Raw genomic sequence first — 12,267 nt, forward strand, 5'->3', positions numbered from 1 at the left:
ACACACACACACACACACACACACACACACACACACACACACACCCGGCCCCGTGTTGAAATTGGCAGGACGGAAGCATAAGGAGGTTCTTAAAGAGACAGAGGCCAATTTCAAGGCGTTTAGAAACAGATAAGATGAGAAGACAAGTTTATTTTCTATTTAAACACAAAAACAGCATTTTAACAACAACTAAACGTGACATTGTTACTTTATTATGGTATAGAATGTAAACACATGTCCGACAAACACATAATAATGCCCCTTTAATAATATTTTACTAGGCAAATCCTAACTAAAATAATGTGTTTAAAAATTATTTAAAAAAAAACAGTTTTGTCCCATATTTATATTTGACTTTTTTTTTTTACTTAAAATGGAAACAATTTCCCAGGGGTGCTGGWTGTGTTGCTAGGAAACAAACGGGAGATTGTAATCACTAAGTGTCTGAGAGGCCATCAAACATGCTCTTGCTGTAAAGAGCTGATGGAGGCCACTGCAGCCACTTGACTGATGCTCATCCAATTCTACTTGATTTTAAGTAGGTGCAGCTTGCTCATGATGTTAGTGTGTTTGCGACTTAAAGCCTGAGAGGCACAAGGTGTTTTGACATTTTGGATTTTTTTTATGACAAATTTGATTTTATTTGTACTATGCAGAGCTTTTTTTTTTTTTCTTTAGTGGTGTCTGAGCAGTCAAACACATCGACGAACTGTCAGGATCGATCCACTCACAGTTCCCAGCCAATATTTCATACCAGCTTTKCTTTCCTTTTCTGGCTTTTTACATTTTCTCCACTAAGAAGCTCGTCTGTTTCTTTCTGCCACACTAACTCTTTAATTTAACTGCTAAGCAGCATTTCCAAAATGCAAATACTCACTAAGTTGTACATTTCTGTTGGATCTTCTCCTCAGTTTGGCGGTGGACGGTGCCGGACTGATGAAGCACTGCTGCAAAGGGTTCTGCATCGATGTCCTGAAGCGTCTGGCTAAGATTGTGGGCTTCACCTACGACCTTTATTTAGTGACAAATGGCAGGCATGGGAAGAACATTGATGGGGAGTGGAACGGCATGGTTGGAGAGGTGAGGCACATAGTGCTACCTAAATGTAATGTAAACAGRGATGGGCAACTTAAATGATGGAAGGGCTGAAAAAATTTTGTTGACACTACCGGAGGGCCACATGGCTCTGCACACTTCCCCAAATRTAACAAAACTGACATTTTAAAAATGTTTGTGTTTATATATGTTTATTTAACCAAGATGCAGTGCAACTTTACATATTTTATGTTCAAATGCATCATTATTTGTTTAATAAATATGACACTTTTGAAGCAAACAAAACATAAACACTTACTTTAGTGAGCTGAATTTCAATAAGACACTTTAAGTGCAAACTGTGTGGTTCTGGTAAAAAGTAATTAATGTTTATGCAACTTCAGTTCTCATATTTAGCTTTGTGCAGCGTGTTGTAGTGGTGACTTACATTTAAAACCTTTATGGTAGTGCTCCTAAGCAGACTAAACACTTAGATTTCAATTTTAAATTCTGTGAACAGAGATCCCCCCCAAAAAAAGTTTATTATTTTATGCTACTTAAAAAGTCACTCAAAGCAGTTCTTCTTGTTGATTCTGAAGGCCCTGTCACACCACGACGTTTTAGACAACTTGCCAACTTGTGAAAATTTCAAAGACATCTACTCACAATCTCATCTACCTGCTCAGACTTATTTTGTTTTAATCTGCTCAGCTGCTGACCAAACACTCCTTTAACTGCATCGCATCTATCTGTTCACTGTTTTGCTCACATGGTGTTGCACATTACACAAATGCACACATGCTGTTTACATATTGCACAAATGCAAATGAACGCACCTTACTACATATCTGGAAAAATCACAGAACTGTCCTTTAAAATATTGTGTAGAAATCTATATTTCCATAGTAAACAAAATAAGACATTTATCCTATATCTTAAGAATTTATCAGTGTTGTTTAAATCAGCTGGTTGATTTTTATCTATTTTTTTAACTTCCAAGCAACAATGCATTAGACATGAATAATCCCACCACTACTTTTTTTTACTGCATGTTTGATACTAAAGACATCCCATTTTTTTGTCATATGTGACCTTTCTCTTACTGACAGGAATTTTATAAAATGGATTTATCAGAAAATCACTTTCAAACATTTATCACCGTATTTTTTCTGATAAAAGACTTGTTTTTCTTCTTTCCTTTTGGCCCTTCTTGGTATCGTTAATAGCTTCATACGATGTCTTTTCAGAGACCTTTAATCTCAGTTGAATTTGGTTCTGAGAAAGCCATACTTTGCGCTTAACAACAATTTGATTTCTAACAATTGACATAAGATAACGTTCAGCTGAGATAATGGGGCAGATTCCTTTTTATAAAATGTAAAAAGGGAAAGGATGTAAGCTCATTTTCTTTAATACAGCACTGATGAGGCAATTAAGGGCACCAGGAAGTCTCCAGACTGTTGCTTCACATCTAAAAGAAATCTGACAATTCATAGAAATGGTTTATAATATTATCTAGTAGTTTATTCACAAAAAAACATATTTTGCTCTATCCTCATTTGAAAGTAAAGGACAAAACTATAAAGCGGTTTTATTGACAAACAACATTTCACAAATGYAGTTTCCTCCTGTTTTAACTGCACAGAAAACTAACTTCACAGCACAGGCTAATGCTGCTGCTAATCACTGCTTGACTCATCGATGCTTTGCTTCAGGGCACTGTTTTAACATTAAAGCTTAGCCCCGCGCGCATTGCTGCAACAGTTCTTTATTTTCTTGCAACAGCTCATCAATATGGCAATTCAGTCTTCTCTCTAATCAGGGTTGAGGATGCAGGAACACTGACGCTCAGCAGCACGTCCTCTCTTCGCCTTCTCTCTGTTAATTGTGGGTGAGAACGTGCTGCGATTGGCTAAAAGCCTTCGTGTTTTGGAGCTGGACTTCAACTCAACCCTGCATCTGATTGTATTACTAATTTCATTTTTGGCCCAGGCGAAGCCTGATGGATGCCAGTTAAAAAAGTAGTTTTCTATTTTGCACCGAGTCATAACTGGAGGAATGAATGTTGTTGCTGTGTCACGCTCGCTGGATCTGCTGTCAGTGTGTGCATGTGGTTTCTGGTTTTGTGTGTCAGAAGGGTGTTTGGGATGCAGGTGGCTTCTTTTCCTCCCTGCCTGTGTCTGCCTCTCTCCTCAAATCCCCAGCTGCTTCCAGTCCTGCTTCTCCCTGTAACTCATTAAGTTGCTTAATTACAGTGTCAGACAAACACATGTGCACAAGGGCAGCCGAGTGTGTTGGAAAACTCAGTACGTCTGATCCTTAGCAAACTTCTTTAAGTAATATACAAAAAAATATGCAAATGAAAAAAGAGCCTAGAATCTATTTTGTGCCATAGTTTTAAACTAAAACCAACTTATTATGAGAACAGAGTTACACCTTTCTTAATCAAACCCTGTAACAATCCTATTTGTGATATTATGAGACATGTTAGCACTGAAAACATATGAAGATGACTTTGGCTACCATTACAAAATCTATCGCAATAACGTCAGTTAGCTGTAGCARTTGGGCTGCACATTATTGCTGGGTTGCAGTCAATATTTTTTTCTGCTTGGCCTTCAGATTAGCATGGCATGCTTTCGCTCTCTGATATGCAAGCACCACTTTCCATCAAAGACATGGAAGTTCATTATTTGTTTGGATTATGATAACTGGATTCCTGCTGATCAGCRGAGGAGGGTTCCAGATTTATCGAAAAGTGAAAGCGACCCTGACAGTGGATYGGACCTTTGAAGAGCTGTCGGGTGCACTTGAAGGATTCTGCCGGTTTGGAAGCACACAGACGCTCAGCTGGGGAATATTTTGCAAASTGGATGTGATTCTGACGAGGATCACAGCTCAGGAGCGACACTTCGGCATGTATGGACTACATTCTGGGTGAGCTTCAATCGGTGTGAGACGAGRAAGACCCCAAATTCTGCTGATTAGCTTTTTTTTCACCACCTCAGAGTTTGCAGTAAAGACACTTCAAAAGCAGCAGGAATTTCAAGGCTGCTCYGTTCCAAAACAATTGGATTATGTATCTGGCTCCCAGCGGCACAGCCTTGAGCGCAGTGCTCATCTCAACCTCCACAGGATGAAATGTCAACTAAGAACTGGATTCGCTCCCACCCCCATCACCCACCCATGTTGGACCCAGCCTTGCAACCCAATTGCCTGAGAAGGAGGAAAATCTCTGAACTCTAGYGAACTGAGTAGAGACAATAACATCCTGTGACTCTGGACTCTGGATGGGCCCAGGGTTGGGCCTAGCATGGACCCCCCACCTCCCTCAATGTCACCTACTCCTCTGATCYCACCTCATTTTACCTCCCGTTTATGTGTTATCTGACCTAAGCCCCCCCAGCGCAACGGTGTTTGCTGCATGACCGGTTTCACCTGTTCCCCCATGTTTGTCTTGTATGTCTTCTTGAATGGGTGTTTCTTAACTGCCCCCTTCCCCCTTCCCTGAATGTACAGCACCTTGTGAATTCATTTCTGTGAAAGGCGCTATATAAATAAAAATTTACTTTACTTTACTTTACTTTACTTTACCCGGATGATGCTCAAAATTTAGATGGGGGCAGAAGAAATTTTCTCCTGTTCAAAACATGATGCAACACGATGACGATGCTCAAACAATATATCATTCAACTCTATTCCATGTGATTTTCATTAAAAGTCATTGAATGTTTCAAGAAATATTTTGCTAACAGAGTAAGGGTTAGAGTGCATGCCAAATTGTTGCACAATCTGTAGCTTGAAGCATCCGTTGARCTCAACTCTCAGCTGTGTCGGCACCATATTTGACCTCAATATCTGTAAAACTTTTAGCGGTTAGTGATTAAAAAATAATTCCTTAATTTTTTTTTCTATTTTAGTCCAGACTTTAATGTCCTTCGTCCTAAAAGGACATTTCTGTTGTTTCTTACCGTGACTCCGAGCTTTGCACTTTTTATCCTTTTTACGTGAGTGCCTCCAAGTCAGGCAGCAATTTCTAACATTCTTAACATTTCCTCACCCTCAGTGCTGAACCATCCTGTTAAAATCATTTTTATTCCCAGTATGAGGTCTTTGCAGCAACAAAGTACTTCCTGAACAGAAGTGTCACAGGTGTTGCTTTTAGGCCTGACTGGATTCAGTGATCAGAAATGACCTGTATATTCATATTATCTGGAAAAAAGTGGCTGATTTGATCTTGACAGACAGAGAGGCAACTAATGAAATGTTGTCAAATGTGTGAAACACTTTTTCATCAGATTCTTGTAGCGATTCTCTTTTATGTTTCTCCTGAGGCTTCAAAAGCGAGCTATTGATTTTGTTTCTAACAGTTCTCTTTTTTATCAATAAATTTTACAATTTTAGGAGTTTTTCTCGCTATGTTTCTAAAAAATCTTGTTTTTTTATGTCTTGTTTCAAAATCAAAAGTTTTAGGTGGGTGTAGGATTTAACCTTTTTAATGCCGGGACTGTCATTAAAGCACAAATGAAAATACAAAAAAAAATACATACAGAGGAAGCAATTACATTTATTTTATTTATATAAACACCAGTTCTAAACAAATTATCTCAGTGTACCAAGTCAAAATCACATCAAATTACAGAGATTTCAATACAGTTCAAAACRCGTCACAATCAAATCTAATTTCAGGAAAGAACAATGAAACAAAGATGTACAAACATGTTTATTTTTATTTATTTTTTGTAGCAAGGCATTGCTTTATTTAATGGTTTAGTGCTCTGTTGTAGCTAGATGCAAAAAAAAAACATTAAAAGAAACATATTTGATTCCATTTTTTTGGTGAATTTTTTGTCACTTCAACCTTGTATCACTTTTATAGGAACAGAAATGTCTTTTTTCATCAATAAGAGCAGCAGCTTTGTTTTATTGGAGGTTTATAAAACTTATTTGCCTATTTAAATTCTAAAAGTTGACAAAGTTTTATTCTGCAGGTAGAAGATGTTCAAGTTTACTTTATTGTTCACCTTTTGGAGAAGTGTCGAAACAAGCAAAAAACTCAACTGGCAGTTTGCTGTGAAGATGCCAACAAAAAACAAACAAACAAAAACAAAAAAAAGAAACGTTTAAAGACTTAAAGATTGATGTTAAAAGGATTTCAGTGGTGTCTGCTGAGAAACTGCAGAGTCTTTATTCTTCCACAGAGCCTTTGTGCCGAGCTGTAGCAGAATAATGAACTTCTRGTCAGCGTCCAGCTCTTCTAACCTTCACAGTCCCTCGGTTGCCGTCATGTAGCCTCTGTTTCCTGCCAGGTGAAACATGAAAGAGCTGYGAATTTCCTCATTTCTTCACCTGCTGACCACCTGAGCCACAATTACTGCAGCCAGAGGAGGTTTGAGGAGGAACACAGCACTGGTTTGTGCTGGAAGAAGTAAAGAGAAAAAAAAATGAACCTCTTTTTAGATTTATCCAATTTATTTAAAACAAATGAGTGGCTACAAAATCCTAATGTTTTGTAGAAATGTGTTGAGTTTAACTGATATAAGCTTAATGCAAAGGTTTTACTGTGAAGTACAATTATTTTCATTTTTGCCTCTGAATACTGTTTTTACATGTTTTTACTTTCAGCAAATCACCTGATGAATCACTAAATTGATGTGAATGATAACCTCAGGAAGTAATCAATGAGTTGTCTGTTTTTGAGTCAATCAAGTTTAAAACAGATTTAAAAAAACATAACATGAAAAAATAAAATTTACAGATAATCCTGCAGATATTAAAATGAATATGTCACTTTATTTTGCCGATAAATGCATTTTGTTGTGTGCTTGGAGTTTGAACAAGTCTTCTTTTGTTGACATCTTTTATATTATGTAAATAAAAATTTCCTTGCTGCTAGATAGACGTTACCTTTGCTATCAAAATAGAATGGACTGGTCTGAAAACTAGAGTGTGTAGCGCCTAATTTCAATTTAAAGAGACAGTCTCAAATCGAGTTGATCTGAGACAAAGGGGTGGGACTTGTGGAGTTACAATAAGGAGAAATTCAAACCAAAGCATTGCAGTTCCACTTTACATCTTCTTGCCTACTGATGGTGGTCAGAGGGTCTGGTGGCGCCGGTGCATGGCACCCCCACCTCTGTCGGTGTGCCCCAGGGCAGCTGTGGCTACAATGTAGCTTACCACCATCAGTGTGTGAATGGGTGTGTGAACGTGTAAAGCACGTTGGGCTCCAGTGGGATTGATAAAGCGCTCTATAAGTGCAGACCACTTCCATTCTATAGAGCTGAACTGAAGTTTTAGATTTTAGATGTGGAAAAGAAGGATTTAAAATCAGGATATTTCTCCTTTAAATGAAAATTTGGTGTGGTGCTTACTGCCTGGCAATCCCAAAACAAACTCCAAACACTAATAGATCATGCGATGTACTGTAGTTCTATGATATTACTGCATGAGATCATGCATACTGCTATTCTCAGTGTTTGAATATAAGAGCTATGTAAGACCTCATTTTGTAATAACAACACATTATGTAATAATGTAATAAAATCAGGCTTCAAAATGTAATAAACTTGTGCTAAAACTGCATTAAACGTCTTCAGCGCATTTTGTAATACTCTCAGCYRCATTATGTAATAACGTTGTTACATTTTGTGGCAATTGTTACTGAATGTGGTGGTGTAATATTCTGGTGCATTATGTAATAAACAATCAAAAACCAGTATTTCTAACAATTGCTGCAAAATGTAATGACATTATTACATATAGCAGCTGAGATTACTACAAAATGCGTTGAAGACTTTTATTACCTTTTGTCAATTTTTACATAATGTGGTTTTAGCGTGAGTTTGTTACATTTTGAAGCCCAATTTTGTTACATTATTACATAATGTGTTATTACAAAATGAGGTCTTACAAGCTATGACATCATTTCTCAACAAAATATGATCTTATTTTGAAACTTGAAGCTCAAGCTTTGGTTTATTAATGATTATTTTGACTCATCATTGCGTCTTTTTAATCATTTACTCCAACAGGGTTTTGTGTTGTTGTTTTGAACAATGTAATTCCTGCTGTCTGTACTCCAGGTGGTGTCCAACAGGGCAGACATGGCCATCGGTTCGCTCACCATTAACGAGGAGAGGTCAGCGGTCGTTGAGTTCTCTGTTCCCTTTGTGGAGACCGGCATCAGTGTAATGGTTTCTCGTAGTAATGGCACAGTTTCACCTTCTGCTTTCCTGGGTAAGTTTGACTAACTTTTTTACTTGTGCCATTATTTTATAAATAATGTCCAACACCAAGAACACAGAAACATTTGGATATCACTGTTATTCATCTGTTTAATCTGTCAGCTTCACTGGAAAGTACAGTAGACCATGACTCAAAATAAAAGTCATTGCATCTGCATTAATCTTCATTAAGCTGTGCAATTTATCATGCATCCCTATATATGATTTATAAGAATTATTTTAGAATTTGCAACTAAAAATCTATTCATTTAGGTAAGATATTTACTACACTCAGTTATAACAAGCAAAGGCAAAACCTGACGTCTCATCTTGCAATTAATTTCCCCCTAAATGTGCAGATAAATGACTGTAACTTATTGTTTAGTGCTCCTGTGCACTGCAGTATGTTGCAACTTGTCATATGTTCTATTCGTTACTACCGATGCACATTTTCCTGTCTTTAATTTATCATGAGGATGAAAGCTTGTGAAGCTTCTGAAGGTGTAGCTGTGCACAGGCAGCGGTGACATTTCCGCACAGCGTCRAACAGTGTGCTGGTGGAAGTAATTCCTCAATTATGTCTTCACTTCTGACAAGCTTTTGTCTCCCACTTAATAAGTTTAACTCCTGGCATTGTTGCTCAAAGTAAAGCTGGCAGTGCAGACGTAGGAAATGATTTCCACGGTACTAGAATGAGCTGGCCTTTTCTAAGAAAAAAAAACACCTATTAAATAAGAAACCTTCTCAGATTATTCCCATACATGTCAAAGTATTAAAATAAAAAATATGAGTGAAGGAGAAAGCTAAAGACAGATAAATTAAATAAAAAAATAAGGAAGTTATTTTTAAAAGCATGTATAAAAAAATTTGCACAATCCCATGTAGATCCAACAAAATGTTTGAGAAGTGAACTGAACTTAGAGCGCTTTATCAAGTCCCTCCAGACCCCAAAGTGATTTACACTTACATACATTCACCCATTCACACACTGATGGTGGTAAGCTACATTGTAGCCACAGCCGCCCTATGTTTCTACTTGCTCAAAGCAAGGCTATTCAACTAAATTGCTCCGGGGGCCACAGTTACTGAAGGCCAACAGCAAAAGGGGCCAAACATCCAGCAATTTAAGACATTATGTAACTAAACCAAGTGTTACAAAGATCTCTTACCTTGGAAATAATTTATTTTGCTGCATTTAATTATGAATACAACATACAAACCCCTATATAATAACAGTAGTGATAATAAAAAAAACATTAAAATCAAAAATAACACATTGGGCCTCATGCGAGAACATGTTCGTATTTTTATCCTAAATTTCTCTTACTTTTGTTCGTACAAAGGGTTCGTACGAACATGTCACGTCAGATTCAACAAACACTTCTATCTTCAGGAAATGTGCGTAAATGAACTGCGTAAATTTCCACCTTTTCTATCCAGCTGCACGTGCACGCGAGAGGAGATTAGCATAATTACCACCCCAAATACACCATATAAGGCTATGTTTCCTGCCTCAGATATCAGGAAGTGTTCATTCATGAAAAATGGCAGCGAAAACTTAAAAGAAAAACTTTACGAGTTCAGAGATTGAAGTCCGTCTGTCAGAGATCCAGTAAAGAAAATCTATCATTTTTAGCAGCTCAGCTGTGGGATAAAAAGAGCTGCTAAAAGTATAAACAACTGTGTTAAATCATTTTCATTTATTCAGAAGACACAGCGCAGCGCTGCGCACCGTACCACCCCCCCAGCGCGCTGCGCGGCGCAGGTGGTCTCAGATGCGGGTCTGAAATAAGCATTTTAAAATGTTTTTAAAATAAGTCTGGCACTTTGGAGAAAATCCTGGACTTGATCTTGTATCCCCTCTGGTCTGGGAACGTCTTGAGTCCCCCAGGACGAGCTGGAAGCTGTAGCAGGGGAGAGGGGAGAGGGGGGTCTCTCTGCTGCTGCCCCCGCACCCGATCCCGGATAGGCTGCGGAAAATGGACGAACGGACAATTTATATTGTTAGTCTAAATTATTACATTTAAAATTATAACTCTAATTCAAGCAGAATAGCCTATTGTCAACATAATTATGGAGTGTAATTTATTTTCAACTCAAAATATCTTCAAACTAACGAAATATAAAGTTATTAGCGAAGAAAACCCGTCTGGATAACAGCAGACTGACTGCTCATAAAATATACGACAGGTCTGGACCACTCGTAAATTTTGTTCGTATCTGAAAAAAATCTTAGAATACGAAAACATTGATGAATGCCACAAATTCTCCTAAATCACTCGTACGCACAATTTAAGAACAAATCTGTGCGTATGAACGGTTTTTGCATGAGGCCCAATGTGCCTCCTATTTAACACAAATAGTATTTTGACATCTGAGTTTCCACATTTTTAAATTTTATTTTAGCTTTCATAGTTTTATCTTCACCTTCTTGTAGTTTTAATTATTTTGGATGTTCATAGAAATGTTTTTTTTTACCAGCTTCAAGCTTACATTTCTGTACATATCACACATCTATGTCTAACTAGAAGAACTTACAGTAATTAAAGTAGAAAATCAGGGCTTTGGGCTGAAGAGATGAAGGAACTAATTGGTGGGCCAAACTYTGGTCACTCGCTGGCCGGRTGTGGCCCGCAGGCCACCAGTTKAATAGGCCTGACTTAAAGATTGTGTTGAGAAGGATTGTTTAGCTACTGGCACACTAATCCAAGCTCAGTGTCTTGACTGAAATCTAACAAGTTCTGTGTTGTCTAGSATGAATTAGGTGGCTGCCATCTCATAAAAAGGTGACTCTAAATAGTAATGAGTTTTATGTACATTCAGTGATTTTGAGAATTTCTTTACAATCTGAGTAAAAGGAAAGTGCTAAGCAGCTTTYGAAAACGAGCTCAGATGTTTTGACTTGTACATCTGCAGGTTGAGGGGCTTTTCTTTGTGTACGTGTGCGTTGTAAAGGCCAGATGAGACCATACCCTATAGTAAAAACAACTTGTTAAWACCGAGCCGTGTCTCCGGCGATTACTTTTAAAAACCCTCCATCTGTGAATTCTGTGCACACTCTGCTTCAGGAAACAGTCTGTTTATCAGCAAATTGTAAAAACAAAGACCATACATAAATCTCTGCGGTGCTAAGTACTTTACATAATTAGGTAGAGCTGCAGAAATGTTCTCTCATTATTTTATATCTTATAGTTTCTGTAATGTTCACTAAAAATAAGAAGAAGTGAATGTGTGCAGTTCTTTTAGGCGTATTAAATACTGGGCTACTTATGTTAAAAGTAACTTCTTTCACAATATAAATATTTAAAATCTAATTGTTTTTCTTTTTGGTCTTCTAACTCTTTTGCCTTTTAAAGGCCATCGTTTGAAACAGGTCTTCACCAACAGTCAACTTATCTCCTCATGGAGCTCATCTGTTTCAGTTATGCCTTTGGGCACCTTAAGTCATATGTTCAGAGGTGCAGTAGTACATCTATCCATCTGTCAGTAGAGATTTAGAAGACAATCTGAAACACGTCACGGTTGGGAGGAAGCGCGGGGCTCCCAAGGCTTTTTTTATCTTCTATTTTTCTGGGCCACGGGGCTAACGGTCCCTCCACACTGTGGCTTCGACTGTGTTAGCGGAGGCACGTGTGAATGCATTTTGTGAATGTATGAGGTGCTGACAGAGAAAATAAAAGAGGTAAGCAAGGCCAGGAAAAGTTGAGAGCAAATAGAAAGGACAGAGAGAGGTCAACAGTGAAAGAATCAATCATGTGAGAATAAAAAAAGAGCAGCGTGGAGAAACCCATTTTTTGCTCATGGAGGGAAGAAAGAAAAAAGACTGGTGATGCAAAAAAGGCGTTTAGTAACCAAAAGTAAGCAAATCCATTTTTACACAGGATAACTTCATAGTTTATTGATAAGTATCAAAGGTAAAGGACCAATGAAAGCAAGGAATAAATACAGATTTTGATTTTTTATCAAAATATGCAGCGTGAATCTTTTAATGCTGAAAATTTTCCAA

The 12,267-nt window shown here is 37.7% G+C and overlaps 1 protein-coding gene across 1 annotated transcript in view; it reads left to right on the forward strand.

Moving 5' to 3' along the window:
- grin2da (glutamate receptor, ionotropic, N-methyl D-aspartate 2D, a) overlaps nt 1–12,267 on the forward strand; it is a 100,899-nt gene that overhangs the window by 55,424 nt on the left and 33,208 nt on the right. The window contains exons 8-9 of the mRNA XM_014024850.1: nt 912–1,080; nt 8,121–8,274. Coding sequence (XP_013880304.1) covers nt 912–1,080; nt 8,121–8,274 — 323 coding nt within the window. The remainder of the gene's footprint in view (nt 1–911; nt 1,081–8,120; nt 8,275–12,267) is intronic.

This window comes from Austrofundulus limnaeus, unplaced genomic scaffold, assembly GCF_001266775.1.
Source record: "Austrofundulus limnaeus strain Quisiro unplaced genomic scaffold, Austrofundulus_limnaeus-1.0 Scaffold442, whole genome shotgun sequence".
NCBI classification, from domain to species: domain Eukaryota; kingdom Metazoa; phylum Chordata; class Actinopteri; order Cyprinodontiformes; family Rivulidae; genus Austrofundulus; species Austrofundulus limnaeus.